Below are 21,851 nucleotides of genomic sequence, written 5' to 3' on the forward strand. Positions count from 1 at the left end.
TGACATCACCACTTTGGCAGACATGGATTTATGTTTAGGGATCCACAAGAAAGACCTTACATGACAAGGAGTCAATACCCTTGCTGACAACTTCTTACATACTCTCCACATCTTTGCATACTCACGTCTTGGTGTAGTTTCTCAAGGTTTTCCTGTAGTTCGTAGAAGTAGCGTGAGGTGATGAGACCCTCACGGGATTTGTCCAGGCAGTCCCGAGCCAATTCTATGACCTGGTGGTGGATGAAGCTCAGGACGCCGTCAGCTAAAGGCATGACTTTGTCAGGAGCTGAGGAGGATATGAAATCAGCCAGCCTTTCCTCCATCTGAGCAGTAGCCTGTGGGACAGAAGGGTCCTGGTAAGGGCTTGGTTGAAACAAAGGCCAAGCCATGGAGAAAACAGAGATATCCAGCCACCCACAATTTGTTACTTCACATTTTTCCATAAACACTTTATTGTTAGTTTGATTTATTTATTTGTTATTCTGGCATCAAAACAAAATACTTCAGTTTATAAAGACCACTCATCCACTTTCAGAAAAAAAATCACCAAATGTGTTTAAAAATGAAAGAAAATGAATAAATTTTTTTAAATTATGCTTATAGAAAAGAAAGACAGTGATTTATTTATTTCTATTTGTTTATTGTCTGTATACGCTGATGCTAATGCTGTTTTTATTTTATTTTTTTATTAATGTTAAACATTATTTATTTTGTAATATTTCTGTTAAGTAATATGTATATTAAATATTTAATATTTATATTAATTAATTAATATGACTTTTCTTTTCTCTTTCTCTGAAAATAAGACCATCCAATATCCTTCTGATGTGCAAGTTCATCAGTTTTAGACCTCACCTTAGGGAAACGCTCCTTGTAGACATGGTTCATCATGACGATCTCATGGTCAAATGAAATGGGCGAGCGTCCAGGGCTGAAGAAGAAAATACAGAAACAAAAATGAGTGGAGAAATAACAAAAATAAGGGACTTATATGTCTTTCTTTTTTTAAACTAATCATATTTTCAACACTAAAGTCGTCCCTCTGCCTTCTTGCAGATGTTGTTTGGTGGCCTATACCTGTAATCTAACGTGGATGATAGACTGGAGCACCTGAATTTTCTGACATATCCAACTTCATTCATGTCAAAGTAACATCTTCAATCAGAGACGCTCCACGGGGAATACTAAGAGACACAGCTTGTGTAGATAAGCGAGTTTGTGTGCGTTTCAGTCAGGGACACAGATTACAGATGCAGCTGGGACCGCATGAGTCACTCCTGTTAGTAAAGGTAAGCTGGTCATGTGACCTCGAGGATGAGGTAATGCTATAAGCCATCAATCGAAGGGCTTGTGCTCCATATTAGACCTCCTGACTTAATGAAAACATACTAACCATAGCACATCTGATCAACCTCCAGGGTGCTGTTGAGAAATGTGCCAACACACACTTACACACTAAATTGGCTCATCTACAGGCATGTCAGTAACAATAAGCGACGGGGAGAAATATTCTAGTCAAATCTTCAACTTTCTTGAGAGTCATTTCAATCAAAAATTACGATCCGACCATGGCTGCGGTAAAGGTTAACTCTGACAGAGATTGATTCGCAGCCGAAGGGAGCTGCATTAACAATCACACTGAGAATATTTCTCCTGCTGAGTGAGGTAGAGAGAAAAGACAAGGAAAAAAAAAAATGAAAAAAATAAACTGCCTTAGAGCGATCCTCTACTTTTATTAAATAAGGAATTTAGTGTGTGCAAAAAATCAATGTGAACCTCCTGCGGCACAATAACATTCTGCATTCAGACAGATGATAATTAGTGAATGTAATTATTTTTCTCTGATGGACGCAGAAATGTCCTTGCAGCAGCAAAAAGCATCAAATTTTTTAAGAAATGACCTTGTAAAAAGATTCTCATTATAATTTGAAGCAAGTAGATGTTCTGTTCAGGGTCATAACAGAAATAACAGAGGAAAGGACAGCTATTCATTTGTGATCTGTAATGGGACAAAACAATAAAGACTGTTCACTTATTTAAAAAAAAAAAGTATAAAAAGAGAAATAGAAGAATAAAAGAAGAGGAATATATATGAACACATTCCCAACTATAAGATTGAAACTGACATAGCCTACCTACACTTAGATCATAATGTTAGAATATAATAAGGGCATAGAGTCTGCAATCTCCAAAGCACCCAAAACATCATAGTGTTGAGAGTGTTGAGTGTTGAGATGGATACTATCACATGGAACAAAAGGCAAACAAAGGAAGGGACTGCCAGAGAGAGAGAAGCGGAAGATAGTGTGTAAATGTGTCACAGTTGAGCACAGAAATGACCTCTAAATCCCTCCGAGGAGCTGGAAACCAGGGAAATCAGCTAGTTAATTGGCCGTGACAGAGTGGTCTGCACTAACACAAACACACACAACTGGATGACATCACCAACAGAGCCACATACACCATCGTAGTCATTTAATATTACGTGAAAGTGTAATCAAAATTAACAGTAATTTTAAGAAGAAAAAAGCCAGTAGGAATGTATTCTGTCGCTGAGGTATTTATTAAAATAATATTCTAATCTCCAGCTACTGCTACAAAATCACTTGACATATGGATGATGGATGGTGACCACTGTATGTTGAGCTCATTACTCCTCGAGTGTGTGTTTGAGTGAGTTAAATGATGTAAAGAGTAAGAATGATGGAGAACCGTGTATGACCACGGCATGAAAAAGCGTCCCTGTCAATTCTCTCTGCACGTCTGCTGTCCGGGGCATGAAATTAGCATAATACTGCTCCATTTCCTCATCTCTAATTAACCAGTTCTTGCTTTGCCTGCAAATCCCCTCTACCTCCCCCTCCATCCAGTCATTTCATCCTTCTCTCCCTTCTTTCAACAGTAGAAATGGATAATCCTGGGAAAGCTGTAATCTGTAAGATGTGGCAACAGCAAACCTCTCTACCTCATATCATCTCATCCAATATTTATGAATATAATTCTGGAGTTCTGAACCCCCTGCTGAGTGTGTCTAGATACTAAAAGAGGCAAGGCCAGTGATTCCTGAATAAGTCATCTTAACTGAGAAAGAGCCAGAGGGGAAAGAAAGTGGAAGAGAGATGTGTTTACAGATAAGAAGCTCATGAAGGAGGTCTCTTTTAGAGCATTGAGGAAGAAATGATGATTTAGTCTGTCAAGTCCTGGGCAGAAAAGTGAGGGACTGCTAGAGTAATCATACTACTCCTATTCAGAGAAAGAGAGTGGCTAAGAAGAATCCAGGTCACACATAAGAATCAAAAGAAAAAATATATTCAGATTTTACATTTCACAAAGGTTTTGAAGCCTATTGTAGGACCATTCAGATTTTATGTATTTATTTTGGATAGCGTGACATTTCTTGGATATTATTTTCATTAGAAAAGCCAGATTTCCCCTCTACCATTCACATGATGAATTTAGACATTATCTCAATATTTTAGTACAGTTTTTTTTTAAATCACAGAACTAAAGTAGAATTTAATTAAATCAGTATAAAGGCAGTACATTTGGACATTTAACTTTTTTTCCCTTTTAATTTTCATTATTCGGTTCCTATTCTTATTATTGTTAACGTTTTCACTTTTTAATCACAGCACAAACGTAGCAGGAATTGTTCAGAAATGTAGTATTAAATGAAAGTATAGGCAGCACAACAAATACTACCTGTTGAAAATATGTAATTTTAAAACTTGTATATTGAGTATATAACTTACTTTTGCTTTAACTGGTGGACTTAATTCATTAAATTCCTTTCACAATGAAAAAATAATAGATTTCTCATTCAAACAAAAAGTTATTTGGTTATTTATTTATTTTTTGGGGGTTGAAATATGACTTGGACACATTGACAGACAGAGAGAAGCATTCAGAAATGTGAAGACAGAGGAGTGAAGAGCCATCAGTGTGAAGGGCACAAAGGCTGAATAACATATCTGCTATCTTAAAGGAGTCAGGAGTCTAGAGATGTGGAGTTTGAGGTGTGGCAGTTTCCTGTCAGAGCTAATGATTTGGCCTTTAAAAGTGACTGAGTGAGAGCCTGAGGGCCCAGCTGACATCACAAACTCACAACATCATGTTCACTTGAAGGGCAATGTTTGATTGCTGCGAAATGGGAATCTGTTAAGTGTTTGTACCTGAGACTACGGGAGCGCGGCCGCATGGCTGGAGATCTTCTCCCATCCTCGTCCGTGATATTCTCCGAGCTGAAGTGTTTGGTGAGGAAATGCAGCTCATCTGCAGTGGGCTGGAAGGGCAACTGGTGCAGCTTCTCCTGAGATGAACATGATGACTGTGAGAAGCAGAGAGGGAGGGATTACAAGGATAGAAGGCATTGCATAGGCTGCCCTGACTGTCAATCAACTGCCTCTGTAGGCATAATGTTGTTGATTGGTATTGTTGTTGATTGAATTTGACTCTTGGCAGGACATTTTTCCTCAAAACATTTAAGCCAAATGGACAAAAAATATTGAGAATACAACTTGAAAAGTTGCCGTAATATAGCTTTATAAATAGCCAACTAAGAAAATGTTCGGTTATATATCAAGTTAATAATTATATTTTGCATAAAGGAAATGAAGCCTAATTTTAGGACCATTAAGCCTTTCTGCATTGTGACATTATTTAACTTCTTATTACTTTAATACCAAAAGAAAAAAAAGCATTCTAATTACTATAAATCATAATGATAATTGCCATTAAAATAATGTCACACTGTAAGAAAAAAAATCTTAATGACTCCAAACAATAGGCTCTATTTCCATTCTGATATAATTTCTTATTTCTGGTCATTTCCTAAGAGTTTTTGTGAGCTTCACCCAATTAAAAAAATGAAATTTGTTCTCAATCAGTAGTTTTTTCCCCTTGTGTTTGGAGTTGAATAAAAGCTCTGCAGCCTTGAGAATAAAAAAATTGGGCTAAACATGAAAATGTATTTTTAATCTTTCTGCAGAGACTTTAATGGGGCTTGTGCGGTTTGAACTGATTCCCCAATGAAAGCAACAGCCAGACTGAGTTACAGTCAATTTTCGGGGACAGATCTCTTTTGAAGTGAATGCACTGATATGAAGCCACTGGCTTCACTTTAGGCTAAAGGGAGCTGCTTTGTACCTAGAGTTTATCCCACTGTAGAGTCAATAGGATAAACCTTCTGGGAATGTTAAGGCTTGGGATCAAATGCAATACCAAACAGACATGCACATATCTGAGGGTAGATACAACACAGAGGGACTACAGAAAGAACACAAGTACAAACACACACAGACACTCACCGAGACTGTTGAGCTTGGGGTGTTGGTTCCATAGCCAGAGGAGGGCAGAGAGGCGAGAGACCAGCGACGACCATCCGTCCTACAAGAGTGGATATCAGATATCAGATTTTTTTTTTTTTACTGTTGATGTACTTCAAAGTAATAAGGACCAGCAGAAATAAGCAGCACTAAAGAGCTTTCAGACGAGCAATGATAAAATATCACACAAACAGAGCAGAATAAAGCACCACAGATTAAAATGTCCACATTAACTGACATTTAAACAATAAAGATGATTAGCACATTCAACTATGCAGCTCAATAAGGCTTGCATACAAGAGCCATAAGCATCTGCAATAATGGTTAAGCTGCCCGCACAGGAACTTATGTGTATCATCTTTGCAGATACACATATGAAGCCTTTTCATGCAAATAGCACAGTGTGAATCCAATGGCTTGATGGCTTTATATCACAAAACAGCAATACATTCATTATCGCTCAAACACATGAACCAATAAAGACTGACAGTCAGCGTCCCTTTACTTTGACAAAATAAGGAACTTTAATTTGTTAGACCCCTGATTGCAATGTGCAGAGATGCAATGATTTTAATGCCAAATTACAAATAAACAAACAAGCAAATAAGCACACTAATGTTCAAAGGTTTGGTGTCAGGAAGAGTTTTTTTAAAGAAATGAATACTTTTATTCAGTAAGGGTGCATCAGATTGATTCAAAGAGAATGTAAAGACATTTTTCATGTTACAAAAGTTTTCTATATCAAATAAATCATGTTATCTTGTCGTTTTTTTAACAATCAATGAATTGCAAAAATAAATATATAATAATAATCTTTTAGCAGCACACCTTTTCACAGCACTGATAATAATAACAACAAATGTTCAGTGACCATTAAATCAGCCTCTGAATCTGAATGAATTCTGAAGGATTATGTGACACTGGAGACTGGATTAATGACTGCTGAGGACTTCGCTATCACAGGAATAAATTCTATTTTAAAATATATTGAAATATAAAACAGTTATTTTAAATTCTATAATATCACAGTTATGATTAATTTCTAAATATTAATAGTTGTACAATATTTTTGATTAAACAAATGCAACCTTGGTGAGCATAAGCGTGTTCTTTCAAAAAACATTTACCATATTTTCCGGACTATAAGTCACACTTTTTTTCATAGTTTGAATGGTCCTGTGACTTCTAGTCACAGTCAAAATTAATTTGACATGAACCAAGAGAAATTAACTAAGAGACCTGAACTAAGAGAAAACATTACCATCTTCAGCCACGAGAGGGCGCTCTATGCTGCTCAGTGCTCCTGTAGTCTACACTAAAGACAGAGCGCCCTCTCGCGGCTGTAGATGGTAATGTTTTATCTTGTTTCTAAATAAATGCGACTTATAAGTCGCACTGGACTATGTTTTTTTTCCTCATCATGACGTATTTTTGGACTGATGCGACTTATGGTGCGGCCTATAGTCCAAAAAATATGGTAATAAAATGTACCGAAACAAAACTTTTGATTAGTAGTGTACACAATCATAAATCGTACTGATGAAAAAATATTCCACAAGAAAACCTGTACCCATGCCATATTGTAATGTTGTAATGTTGCCATATTTTTACTTATAAATAGTGGTTGACTGATATTTCGCCAAAGCTGTTATATCGGTTGATATTTTTCATGATTGACAATCTCCCTAAACAGTGTTGCCAGATTGGAAAATGTCTTTTATCTAATGTATTTATCTAAACCAACAACTTTTTGACACATCCTGCAAATTACCACAATAGACAATTAGGCATACTGTGTTCACATTGGACACGAGCAGTGTGACAAAATACTATAAAACCCATTGTAATCAGTAATTGTCTGCACTTACACGACATCCTCAACAAAAAAAAAAACTCATTTTCAAATTATTAAAAATTTCTTAAATCAAATAAAATGAAATTTTATCAGCTTTATATCGGCCACCCCACTTTCCAAGATAATGGTATCGACTATCAAGAAACCAATATCGGTCAACCACTACTTATAAGTATTTTATTTTATTTTTGGGTGAAAAATGTAATGATTTATGCAAAGCACTGAAGTCTGTGAAATATTTTTGAAGATTAAATATCAGTTTTTAGCACTCAGTCAAGCTGTTTGTTATCCATCCAGCTGAACGAGGTGGGATGATTAATAATTTATTATTCCGATAAATACATGAAGTTGTCTGAGATGTTTTTAAACAGATCTGACTGTCATCTCTAATGAAATGGAAACATGATGGTTGATGTAAACAGCCATGCTGGAAGCACACACAGAAAATGATGATGTAAAGGAAGTAGCGATTATTACCTGTCAGCCCTGTGTCCATGGCTGTATGGAAGAGAGTAAAGCATTAAAAAGTGATGCTGTGAGGGCATCTATGTGTATGTATGCACTGAGCTAATGTATCTCTCACTAAGGCTGCACGATTAGTTGTATTTTAATCTCGATTACGATATCTTCCTTCCTCGATTAATTAAAAATAATCATCATGATATTGGCCGGCTAGTTATTTATCCTGAAACATGTTTTTAGTTTGGCACTTGCATTATCTTGCATTGCTAACAAGTCTTCACTAGTGTTCATGCTTGTGGCAGCCAGATTTGAAGAGCTTTAAGCCCCAAAACAGAGCTTTTTTTCCTGAGTTTTATTTCATTTGTGCAATCTGGCAATCTCGCTCATTGATGGTGGAACAAGCACTGATGATGATATGAAAACATACAGGTGCTGGAGATAGCGATCTCTCCATAGCGATTTCTGCTTGCATGAAAATGTCATACAGCCAGTGTGTGTTTTTACACAAGCCATTTGTACCGTTACCAAATGTGCCATGATCAAACTTTCACTGAGTTTCAATAATGGATCTATTGTGTTTGTGGAATAAATGCGCTTTTCCTACCTGTGACAATACAATGGGGAAAATGTACATAAATTGGAATTGTTGGAATGTGTGTGAAAAGTTTCTAAAGTTTTTACCAGTTTTTGTGTTGAAAATGGCATGGCAATGTAAGTTTACAGTATGTATTAACGATCTTTCAGCAAATTTCCTGTGCGATCTGAGTGGCTTTTTCCCATTTACGAACAAATGTAATGTGAAATCAGATGACAAAACACCATCCAAAACCATGAGTTTTGTATTATCATAGTTGGTTAAATAAAGTCAGTGTATAGACAATGGAGGTTGGTTAAAGGACACATGAAATGTTATTGCATTTCCCTGCTGAATAAAAAAAAAAAGCCTAAGCTAGCTGACTGATTTTAGTTGGTCATCCAGCCTGGTCTTTGCTGGTCAGAAGGCTGGTTTTAGAGGGGTTTTGACCACTTCCTTAGCTGGTCAGGCTGGGAGACCAGCTGGAACAACAAGCTAAAATCAGCTTGATTTTAGCCAGCTAAGTTTAGTCTGGTTTTAGCAGTTTTTTTCCCAGCAGGATAGAATAATCGTTATTAATAATCGTGATTACAATTTTAATCAAAATAATCGTGATTATCAGCTTGACCATTATCGTGCAGCCCTATCTTCACACTATGACCACTTTCATTATCAGAGTGTATACAGTGTCCATTAGGTGGCACTGTTGGTCCATGAGTATTTTGCACTGGATGACTCAATGGTCCTGCTCTATGGCTGACATTCAAACGAATCCTTTTAATTAAGCCTGGGGTCATCAGCTCTGTGTGTTCTCTTCCAGTTGTTAAAGCATTACCATCTTTTGCTGCTCAATTACCAATTCATATTCACTCATTAACATTCTTGGTGTCGTTATTCAGAGCCACAGTGAAGGATTATGGGATATTACAAATTAATTGAATGTGGGGTGCTTAATAACCAGCAGATGAGAAGCAAACTATGACAATCTTCGCAAGAATATCAAAGCGATATTACATGCTCAAACTTTAATTTGGAAACATTTTAACGGACTGCAGAAAGTTCTATTAAAACTCATTCACAAAATGTGGAGTGTTTTATGATATAAATGTTTTGAACTATAATATTCTGATGAAGTGTAATAGATCGACCTTTGACCTGTGATGTCACCTACCTGCGAGCTGGCACAAAAGAGAAGTGGGCCGCAGTGTTTGGAGAGAAATTACGTGGGCTGTCCAATGGGCTGCTTCCTGAAAGAGACCAAAAATGTGACATTTAGTGAACTATTCACACCAATCAAGTTCAACTACCCACTAACAGGCCAGGCTGGTACAAATAATTATCAAAATAAGCACAGACTTCATACTTCCGGCCACCAGGAGACACATTATGCTCGTCAAAAGTAAATAGCAATTGCCCTAAGGTTCTTACCTCTTCTATCCTGCTGATCTTTCTCATTTATTTTATTCATCAAAGCCCTTTTAAGATAACAAACCCCTTTAGAAGAGTAGGCTTCTTATGTAGGCCGCATTGAGACCAGAGGTACAGGGATAAAACACACTTTGATCACGGTCTTTTTTGTTCTCCTGCACAGCTCTCTGAGAATAGATTAATGCTTAGAGAGAGAAGCACTTAAAGTGTTTAAGTGCTTTAGACAAAAGCCCTCTCAATCAAAAATGCCTCATGTGGAGTGATATTGCATAATGAATGTTATTTAATGATTTGCAGACCATGAGCAAAAAATCTTTTTTTGATTAACTCAAGCTCAAATTCATATTCAAGGGATTTTTCCTAGAACAGACTCTTTATCTCTATTCCACTGGTATTGAAATGGCAAGGAGATTTCATATCCTGAGCTCGATCACTGTGTGGTACATTTTTACATTATAATTTAATATGAAATACATAAGAGTATAGCTTATAGATTAAAATGTACATGACTGCTGTGACTACTGTTACTAGATTAAAAAGAAGAAAATTTGATCTAAAACATCTATTGCTAGTCATGTGTGAATTAAGGAGCATATATACAGGTATCATCAATCAATCCAGTCAATCCGAGCAACGGGGCGTTCCTATCTGGAGTGTGTGGTACGGCTCGGGTCACAATCCTCATGCATTAATCATGGATTAATGCATTCGTCAAGCGGCCTACGCCAAATCTTAAATATTAATGAGAGCATAATTCTTTGTCAGGAAGTGACTATAGGAACAGCTGCGCACAGCTGGACTGGGACACAGAGCAGTGTGGATCTGTCATGGAGATGCATTCATTTAATGGAGTATCCCATCACGGAGAGTGTAGGAGATGGCACAATGGTGTGCTACACAGTGAAGCACCTGCTTATTTTTCATCACGAAGACTGTAGTGGAAGAAGGGTTTGCTGAAGAGATGCAGACACTCTCTCACACGATACACAGCAGAGAGAAGAAAACCAATCATCACCCTGTTGAATTACACATGCTATGTTCACACCACAGCAGAATGTGTTACGGATGAGGTTTTTGGATGATAGTGTGAAAAATCACACAGAATCTTACATTTTCAACTTTCCTATGTGGAAATAAACTGCATACTGATTTTTTTTTCCAAATGTGCCTTGAATAAGAACACAGAGGAATTCATGTAATGTTAAGTCATTTTAACCCACCATTCTTTATAACTGCATGATTTATTTATTCTTTTTTCACTCATAATATCAATACATACAGTAGGTGGTCAACCAGAGTGTGCTTTTTACCGCCACAAGTTTTTTTATGCATTATGCTGCAGGCTATATAACTATCTCATTTTTTGATGTGGAAGTTTGAAGTTATTTTTGTTTTATTTTGTTATTTGATTTACATTTATAATACAAAATATAATTCCAGTCAGTTTGCAAAACTAGTTTTGTGAACGACTTTAAAGGAACATTCAATATTTTTAGAAAAAAGGCTTATTTTCCAACTCCCCTAGAGTAAAACACTTGAGATTTACCGTTTTTAAATCCATTCCGCTGATTAGAATTTTTAGCTTAGCTTAGCTTAGCATAGATCATTGAATCTGATTAGACAGTTAGCATCTCACTCAAAAATGACCAAAGAGTTTCTATATTTTTCCTATTTAAAACTTGACTCATCTGTAGTTACATCATGTACTAATATGTACATGTTGAGACACTTTTTTTTTTAATGGATGGGTGCTTCTTTTGGACTGAAGCAATGCAACACCTGCTTTGACTGCATTGATAGAGCTTGAAAGATCAAAGACAATTTTTTACATAACTCCGATTGGATTCGTCTGAAAAAAGAAAGTCATATACACCTAGGATGCCTCAGGGTGAATAAAACGCAGCATAATTTAAATTTTTGTGTGAACTAACCCTTTAAGTGTAATGATACCTCACAAAGCACTGCAGTATTTAATTCCTGTGCTGCTGGTGTCATAACCTGGCAAACAGCTTCCTGAAACAGACTGTAATGATTGCAGTGTGGCAGTGCAAACCCCCTGTTGATTGTGCTCAGTTGAGTTTGAAATAATTTAGCCTCCGCTGCTTCTGTTGGCAGTCGCATTAGAATCCTGCTAATGGCTATGAAGTGCTTAAAATGAAGCCGCATTTGGGTTAATGTTCCATTTTAGATTTGTTCATTTAAAATATTGCAAGCACACAACTTCAAGTGATGCCTCCCAAAACTGCTCGATGCAGTATGGACAACACAAACAATGTATCCATCAAAACTCATGTGGGCTATATCAGGACTGAACACAGCAAAGTACAATGTTATAAAAAAAAAAACACTTTAGATATTTTTATTCTGCAGTGCTAGTGTGCTAATCTATGCTACTTGTGTCTCTCTTTACACTACATGTACTGTTTGCATGGTGGTTTATTTAAACAAGTAATTCAGTGAGTAAATGGAGTTGACAAGCAGACGTCAATGATCAGGGCTCCAGCACATCATTTATCATTTTTAGAGCCCTGCTGAACAGTTTTAGCATGATCTGTGTGCTTTGTGTGCTCATGACCTGAGATCAGTTGTAAACACACATCTAGTCATCTCCTTAATCTCTCTACACACACATACACACACACACACACACACACAGAGAGAGAGAGAGTGAGAGTGAGAGAGAGAGAGAGAGAGAGAGAGAGAGAGAGTGTACGCATGCTGGTTTTGACAGCTGATATCTCCATTTCTCTTTCCTGCTCAGATTTTCCACAATGTGGAAGTGACACAAGGGATACACCCACTGGAGCACTTTTATTAAGTGTTTTATCACCAGCTTCAGCTTTATTAAAGCATTACTAAGACAACTGCAGTGATACACAGTGCTTTGCAAAGTATTAACCATTTCTCTTGTTTCCTAAAGGACAAATCTCTGCTTTATTGTACAGTATTACTATCATGTTTTTTACATGTGAATGAAAATGTTTTACTGTCATTATTTTTATAATTATAAAACATTTTTAAAAGATCTGTAATCATAAAAGCTTAAATTCTAAAATATGAAATAGGGATGTCAAATTTCGATTATTTCCATGATCGATCGTCGTTTAAATTAACGATCAATTAATCGATTAATCGTTAACCATAATACTGCAAAATGCGTCTATTGCAGGCACGCAGTCAGCGGTATGACAGGATGTGCAAAAGCCACACACACACACACACACACAACGCTTTCTCACTTGAATTAAAGAGGTTTTAGTCTGAATAAAATGATGCTAGTAGCAGGATTATAAAATGAATAGATGCGATTATGATCATTTGATAAAATGAAGAGAGCGCGCCATACTTTTGAGGTCATTTTACTTTGTTGACAGTTTCCAATCCCGCACGGAGAACGCTGAACGCGCCTCATTTGTGGTGCTCGTTGTTGTATTTTAAAGCACAATTGCAATGTTTTCAACTGACATTATTGTATTTAAAATAAAATTATCCGAAATGTGGAGCGCGTGTGACTGCGCTGCACATTAAGTGAACTACATCGGCGCTGCTGCACCAAAACACACTGTTGCTCACATTAATTTGATCCTGCTGGATTTTGTCCTAGAAAATGTCAGATTTTTAAAAATCCGGCATACAGCGCATTAGATCGTGACAGTGCATGCGTGCAGACGAGGATGAGCGAGCGCGGCTTTGGCTAGATTTATTTGGAGGTTATTGCTCATGTCTCATTCGGCACAAATCGAAATGTTTCCATATTCGCAATGTATTTGAATGTTAAACTATTATTTATAATGTAAACTAGGCTTGTACTTAACACGCATTCGCATATAGACGGAAACGATGATCCTCTTCATATGAGCAAAAACGTCCTTGGCATAACAGCAGAGTGGACCGGTATACTACGGTCTATTTAAACTGACCAGTGTAACCTTTTAATGTTTAGTTGACTATTTTATTTTGATAATGAACAGACTGCGATGTAAGTTTGAATCGCTAGAATATACGTGTGCAGCAGGCTCCAGCGCGATCGAAACAGCTGATAAATTAAAAATATATATATATTTTCCGCAAAAGTGTTTACTTTCATTTGTGCAAACTCACAATAAAAACAGAAGATTTGTGCTCTTGTAAAATAAAGCAAACAAACAGAATGCGTTGTCATCCTTTTTTTTTTTTTTTGTGAATTTATGGTGCGCCCACACTTCTGTTTTAAATCCGTTAATCTTAATTATTTAAGTCGGATATATTTCGCATAGCCTATTAAAACAAAACAAAAAAATTAAAAAAAAAAAAAAACCATGAAAACAAATTGTTATTTTTATGTTGGGCCTATTACTTAGTAGGCTATACATTTTCCTTAAAGCATCCCATTTTGTCCCAGGGCTTAGAACCTGTGCCCGAGTCAGGTCCATGCAGAAACTTGTGAACGATGCTCGGCGTCACCGTTTAGTGACAGCAGTGAATGCTCCAGGAATGTGTCGGTCACAGCGCCTATTAATCGCCGTTTTGAATCCAGCAATTATTTATTTAGAAATTATAAGATCTGATTATGACAAGTGTGGTATAAAAGCTTTGTTTATTAGAGGAATAATAGGTTAACTGGAAAATGTTAGATCGCGACCATGCTTTTGGACCCCATAGTCTTCATTTACGCGGCTTTGTTCTGGTTTGCCGGTTGGTCACGAATTTCCACAAATTCAGTATATTTAGGCATTGTTTCTTTTCCTAAATCTTCATAGTCTAACCCTCTAATTTCCCAGGTTTATTTTATTATCTTTCGCTTTTAATAACTGTTTTCGCATCTCTTACTGTGGTAAACATGGGAAGGGAAATTAAAGATTTCATGAATTAAGAATTCGTTCGATTTATTAATTTGTTCCCTTATTTCACTTAAATCATGGGTTATTTAGGGAACACAATTAATGAAACATGGACAATTGCCAGATTAATAATTCGTAGGAATGAATTAACAAGTTGTAGGAATGAATAGACTACCTGTCCTGTCACTGTGTCCTGCAGCCCTGCAAAGCGCACGATATAAAACAGTTATCTGATGAAATGATTAGTAACTACATTTCTATTGCATTTAATGTTGAAGAACTTTTATGTTGTTTCTATTTTAATGTAGCTACTTTAAAGTTTAAATCACATTAAAAGCTTAATTTGTACATTGTGAATGAATGATGATGCTTTTATATATCGTCACCGTCACTCACAGCCGCTCGCACGTGTTGAGTGCGCATGAGCCGCACGCAGCCCAACATTGAATCGGTTAACCGACCATCGACAGCCTTAATCGATTGCATCTCTTATCGACAATTAATCGATCATCGATTAATCGTTGACATCCCTAATATGAAACATTACCAAAAAAAGGTACATATACAACATTCCAAACAAAATAATGAAAATATTAATTCTGTGCCTTTGTTGTTGTTGTTTTAAATGTATAAGTTGTAACATTTTACAAAAATAATAATTTTGCTAACAGTGGTTAATGGTCTCATTAACTAACAATGAACCATTGTAAAGCATTTATTATTCTAAGCTATGTTAATGAGGATCATCAAGAATATATTTATAAACTCACACTAATAAATGTATTGTTGTATTGTTCACTGGTAGTTAACAATAACATAATAACCAAAGAATTAACTAGTGTTAGCAAACTGAACTTAAGCAATGACTTCATAATATCTGGTTTGGTGCTTGCGGTCACTGCCGTGTTGAAATAATTCAAGCTAAGGTTTATTAGTGGACAGAGGTTCTACTGCAGCATTCCCCATATTTTACACCATCCATTCTTCCTTCTGTTTTAATAAAATGGCTAGTGCCCAAAGCATGAAACTACCATCATCATAATTCACTGTAGATATAGTGCTTTGTGGCCAGTGTTAGATATTAGATTTTAAGTAATTCACATTAAATTTCAGTTAAAAAGCTATATATTGGTTTCGTCTGACCACAAAATATCTTTCCCACATCACAAATGGGTGAATATTAACGTTTTTGGAAAAACCCTTGTGTGTTTTCACATCGTTTTTCTTGACTAATGGCTTCTTTTGGCCACCCATAGATTCTTTCCTTATGAAACATTTCATAATTTACTCTACACAGGAATGCTCTTTAACCTATTTTCACAGCAGTTCTTCGGATTTACAATCTAAATAATGATCCTTTAACTATGGGGTTATTATCCACATAGGGTATTGGCTACTTTAACGATCATTTAATGTTATTTTAATGCACATGTAGAGGACAATTTACAGCAAATGTGTCCCAACTACGAATCACTCATCTCATGTCTATGATGACTAAAAATGATAAATTGATTACATAAACATTAGTCTGGTATCTGTGTATGTATAACACATGGATTTGATTATGCCTCATGTTTTACTGGTAAAGGTTAATACGATTTTCAAACTCAGAATGACGTATTTCAGACAAGATGGAAAGTATAAATCTGCCAATCCCTAAGGAGGCACACAGAAAAAAAACTGTATTAGAAAATGTCAACTGTCAATCCATTCATAATGCACATGAATTAAATGAGAAATCCCATGCACAGCATTAGAATTACGCTATGGCAAACTGAGATTTGATGGTTGCTATGGAGATATAATGTAATATTTTCTGAACAGCTGCCACACAGCTTTCCATTTTTGCGTGCAGCAAGACAAACAGCATGTGTGTGTCTTTCTTGTGACGTGTGTGCAGTTTGTATGGCTCTGGTCCAGACTCTAGTAAAACATCTGAGGTCTACATAGCCAGCTACCTGCTAAGACAGCATCCTAACAGAAAAGACACCTTGAAAGTGACTGAAATAATCTAAATAGACATCAACACTTAAAAGGATAACTCTTTGCTTGCAATACAAAAGCTTTGTATTGTTACAATATCAGTAGTATATGTAATACATCAATCTGTACAATGTTACCTCAGCCCAGATATATTAGTTTATTTTTAGCAGCATATGTTTCTAAGCTAACAACATGACACTAGCGCAAAAAAACTAAGCAACTAAATAAACCACATTTTGAATCAATATTTACTCAACTCTGACCTTCATCTTAAGTGATTTCCACTAAGCTCATTGCAAAGAAATTTGCAATCAAAGTATCCTTTAAAGTAGCATAATGTTTCTGTCATTACTCCTTGGAAGAGGTATATCTCTTACCTGGGTGTCCGTGCAGAGGTGAATGGGGGCGAGGCAGAGTGGGAGAGGTGCTTGATGTCACTATCAAGCTCTTCCTATTGCTGGTCCGACAGCTGTAGAAAAGAATCAAAAACAAAATTCAGAATGCATTTATGCATAATATTGACTAAATACAGTAGATGTATTGCACTATGGTGCGGAAGCTGTTATTGAAGATGATGATCTTTAAATTGACCCAAAATGTAAAAACAGGTCAGTCTCAAGACCTTGTAATATACTGAATCTGAGAGTATGCCCATTCAGAAAGATTATAGACAGCCAAGTAGAAAGAGCTTCACCTCTCAAAGGCAATGGAGTCATATGGTCACAGTCTAATTCAGGTCACACAAACCTGTCTCATTTTGAAGCTGAAAGTGCACGGTAATAACTGCTCTCTTTTCTTCTGACGTAAATGCTAAAAGCCTCCAGCTCAAGCTGACAGGGAGAAAAACGGCCACCTACAGCTCAGAATTCAGCTCAAATGAACCTTGAGACCTCCAGCTAGGACAATACAGCCTCACGCTTCATTGCAGAGAGGAGCGATGACCGGCTGATCTTTCAGAACTGCAAGACGGAGAGCAGTGTAGTGAAAAGTAAGGGATGAGTGGTCCTTTACTGAATGTGAGCAAAATATTGATGTACACGCACACACAGCTGAGTGATCAGAAAAGCAAGATGTGGCTTTTACAAGCAATCACGCCACTGCTGAATCTACAGTTACCCCATGACAAAAGAAATTCTATTTTGCCAGAGTTCTGAGTTTGCATATGAATTGACATAAAGAGCCTGTGCTCCCTGAAATAAAGCTAAGACATCAAAAGACAACACACTGTCTGTATTAGGTAAAATGTAAACTAACTGCACTCCAAAACAAACATGACCTCAACAATATAAATACTCACAAAAATTTATTCGAATCAACAAGGTAATAATCTTCCATGGAATAAACTCAAAAGAGTCTATTTACCTGATGCCAAATTCAAATGTCGGATATTTAAAAAATGTATATTCAAACAAACACAAACGATAATACTACTTATTCTATTTCCTCAACTGGCCTTTGTTAAATGTGCTATAAGTCTTTAAAAATAAATGTACTAATATTCAAAGTAGAGGTCGACCCATATATCGGGCCGAGATTTTTTTTTTTTTTTATATATCGGCATCGGCCAATATCCGTGTTTAGCAGTGCCAATTTAAAGTCAGGCACATCACCGGGCAGCCCCGTGTTATTGGTGTGGAGGAAAGTGCTGCTGCTGCCGCATGTGAAGGACCCAAAGCCAAATCTTTTGGAAGATTCAAAAACAGTCCTGGGAGATAAAGGTAGTCAGAGAATTTCACTCTGTAAATGGGGTGGAGAAGTTGGCAGCTCTCACAAACACTGCAGCGTGATTGAGGGCTACGTTACTCCACCCCGCTCACAGACAGCACCGCGCTCGGAAAGACAGCTGTCCTGGAGCTGCCCAGAACAGTGAATGACATTTGTTTGGAAGCATGGTTTGATGCAGACAATAGCCAGGTTTCCATCCAACTCATTTGAATTTAGGGATGTCAATATTCGATAATTTCCATGATCGAATGTCATTTAAATTAACAATCAATTAATAACCTTAATGCTGCAAAATGCGTCTGCGGCGGTATTATTATTATGTGCAAAAGCTACTTGGAAAAAGCTTTCTCACCTGAATTAAAGGGGTTTTAGCTTGTGGCGCTTGTGCCTGTGCTGCGCAGTCAGTGAACCCCTTTTTTCACATCAAACATTTAATGCAAGTATTATGACCAGTACCTTTTTTGTTTGATCCTGTTCTGCAAAATGTTCGATTTAGAATTGTATTTGCTTCCACTAGGCATATTTGTTTAAAATTTTTTAGAGTGCATTAGATCATGACAGTGCATGAGTGCTTGTATTCGTGGACGAGCGAGCGTGGGTTTGGCCAGATGTATTTAGAGGTTATTGCTCGCGTCTCGTTCTGCACATATCCAGATGTTTCCATATTCGCAATGTGTCTGAATGTTAAACTATAATGTGTTTATTTTATTTAAATGTATATTTAAGTTTACATTTATGTTCCAACACACTTGAAAAAATCTGCTTGACAAATGTTCTAAAACTTTTATGTAAATGATTGACTATTTTGACTATTGAATATATATATTACCTGTTTTATATATTTAATACTTGGTCAATTTATTGATTTGTTTGGTTAACTTTGGATAAATTGTTTCTTTTAATACCGTGCATTGCGCAAAATTAAGATTCGAGAGATAATTCAAGTCAGTGCTCAATAAAAGATACGTTTAGAAATGTTGTGCATCCACTTATTATTAGTATGACATTTTAGCATGCAAATGTAGGGGAGAACTTCAAGATATCTGCTCTAAAAATCGGCAGCACATATAGGCCATCGGCTAACCCTGACCTCTAAACATCGGCATCGGCTATAGAAAAACCCATATCAGTCGATCTGTAATTCAAAGACAATACATTTTCAAGTATGGGATAAGTGTCCAAATAATTTTTTGGTAATTGGTGTGTGTATAAAAATTTAAATCAGCATCTCATCTAGCTGAAGGAAATTGGCCATGCCTGTGAGTATTTCACACATTTTACAGTATGTCAATACTGTTCTGTTCCTTCTCCGACCATGACAATGACATTAAAGGTGTTTGGTAATTTTCCGGATAATTGCATGGATGCTTCTTAGTCCAAACAGTGTCGCAGAAAGGTTAACTATCACAGCAGAGACCTGCGCCACTTTCACAGTGGCAGCCGTCACTCAGTGTGTAATGGAGGTTCAGAAGTGAGTAGAGTCACAGCTGGAGACATGGAGAAAAAGGGAAAGCAAGGGGTGGGAGAAACAAGAAAAGTGAGAAACCAGGAGAAAATCGATGAATCACGAGCTAACGCTGGCACATTAATACTTAAAGAAAGGGCTTTCTTCTGAAGTGGCTGATAAGAAAAGATTTCTTTCAGTGCTGGCTTAAAAATGAGATTTTTTTGGAGAAGAATGTTAGGTGTACGAGGCATCAGAAAAGCACTGTGATGTAGTCTGCCATGTACATGCTGACCTCAAAATGCTTAAAAACTGTAACGTTTTAACGGAATCTCACATCTCGTACTCACAGGAAAAGCTATACTGCATCCATTTATTCTACAAAAAAAAATCTAACTGCAGTGTGTTCTCATTCAGTCTGTTGGTGTCAAACCAATGCAAAGCAACCTGCAATATTAATAAGTCCTCAATGGATTTATGCAGATATTAACAATGAAGACCAGTACCATTTAATGCCCTAATAAAACAGGGCTTCTATAAAGTAGTCTTATCTAGAGCGCTTACACTGACAACGATCTGTTGTGACCTCAAGTCATACATTTTCAATGAGAACTGGTGATTTCCAGAGACATGAGTGATAGCACCCACTGGCGACAAGATGAGAGTCTCAGGCAGAGCTATGCAATATATATATATTAGTGCTGTCAAAATTAGCGCGTTAACGCATTCGATTAATTTTAAATATTTAACGCGTTAAAAAAAAATAACGCAATTAACGCGGTTGCAGTTTTTTTTATTTCCAGTTGTGGCCTATGTGTGTTCAAAGTGCAAAGAAATATGGATAAGACCAAGGAAGGACTTTTAGACGGAAAGTTTCAGTATAAAACTCTGCCAGATTACTCTTCAGTCTGCCACAAGAAACATTACTCTTCATTTAGTCTGCCACAAGAAACAGCAACATTAAAATCATGAACTCAAATGTCATTGTTTAAAAACAAAAAAACAATGACTGTAACAGTGCGTAAATCAGACCTTTCTGTAACGCTAACGTTAATAAGCTTAAATGAAAAAAACGAAATAATTGTGTAGCGGAGTATTTTTTGTACACAGTGCCGCGAACTGTCAATCACTCCTGTACGCGTGCATCACTGTCCTCCTCAGCTGCAGCAACTTGCGCTCTCTCTCTTCATCAAGCTTTAAAACAAAAAGGGGACAAAAAGATCATATTCTCTTTGTGCATAGGCTATAGATTAATTAGATAAATGAATATCTCAATTTGTGCCTTGCCGTCTACGGTATTTTTTTAGAACTTAGAAAAAAGATGCTGCAGCCAATGAGCAGCCAGCGGGGGCTGCAGGACGACTCAACCTCCGCAGACAGTTTTTAACGTTTATCAGACAATAAATACTCAAGATTTTGCTTTAGTATAACTCACAACGAGTTTCACACACCTTCTCCGGCCACGTTGAGTTGTTGACACTTAACAGTGGGAAAAGCGACACATGCGCTATTCACTTGTATAACTTAAGGGTGAATGGGTAATGTAGTTTCTGCTCTGGGTGGGATGAATTAGGAAGCTTGCATTGTGAAGGGCGCTCTGAAAATCGGCAGTGCCGGTAAAAGATTAAAACCTCTATTAAAACAGATGTCCAAATGAGCGTACCGGTACGCTACAAGCACGTTCTGGGCGCACGGAGAGGTGGCGGTACGCTCAAGAGCTATATTTGGAAGTGGCGGTACTGAGTACCCGTGCGTACCGGCCCACTTAAAGCACTGGCAATGACTATACTTTGGAATTTTTTTGCAGTCCACTTAGAATTCAACATGGAAATCATTTTTGTTTTTTATTGGCATTGATTGTTTTGAAATTCAAATGGTACTTACATGCCTGTGTTTTTATTTCTGTAATAAATATGGCTTTCAAGCCAACAGTTAATTTGGAGGATATTGATGGTTTATTGCAGGTATGTTGTTTACATGAGAAAATCTTTGTTACAAGTTAAACAAAAATTCCAATAAACAATCATATTTTGAATTTAAATAGTTTCTTTGTCTTGAGTTTACATTAATTATTTACATTTTACATTTACATATCCAAAAAGTTTCAGTCTTTTAATTGCGATTAATCGCGATTAATTTTAAAAAATTGTGCGATTAATTAGTTATTTTTTTTAATCGATTGACAGCACTAATATATATATATATATATATATATATATATATATATATATATATA

General features: G+C 36.6%; 1 protein-coding gene across 13 annotated transcripts in view; it reads right to left on the reverse strand.

The window, feature by feature from the left end:
* LOC113100562 (microtubule associated serine/threonine kinase 2) overlaps window positions 1-21,851 on the reverse strand; it is a 135,917-nt gene that overhangs the window by 17,134 nt on the left and 96,932 nt on the right. For 9 of the 13 annotated variants that reach the window (XM_026265237.1, XM_026265236.1, XM_026265243.1 and 6 more), the window contains 7 exons: window positions 16,824-16,915; window positions 9,387-9,462; window positions 7,657-7,677; window positions 5,307-5,385; window positions 4,173-4,327; window positions 856-931; window positions 126-335 (listed from right to left, as the gene is read on the reverse strand). In XM_026265237.1, coding sequence (XP_026121022.1) covers window positions 126-335; window positions 856-931; window positions 4,173-4,327; window positions 5,307-5,385; window positions 7,657-7,677; window positions 9,387-9,462; window positions 16,824-16,915 — 709 coding nt within the window. The remainder of the gene's footprint in view (window positions 1-125; window positions 336-855; window positions 932-4,172; window positions 4,328-5,306; window positions 5,386-7,656; window positions 7,678-9,386; window positions 9,463-16,823; window positions 16,916-21,851) is intronic. The other 4 variants (XM_026265239.1, XM_026265250.1, XM_026265238.1 and 1 more) reach the window with 3 other exon arrangements.

This window comes from Carassius auratus, chromosome 6 (assembly GCF_003368295.1).
Source record: "Carassius auratus strain Wakin chromosome 6, ASM336829v1, whole genome shotgun sequence".
In the NCBI taxonomy this organism is placed as follows: domain Eukaryota; kingdom Metazoa; phylum Chordata; class Actinopteri; order Cypriniformes; family Cyprinidae; genus Carassius; species Carassius auratus.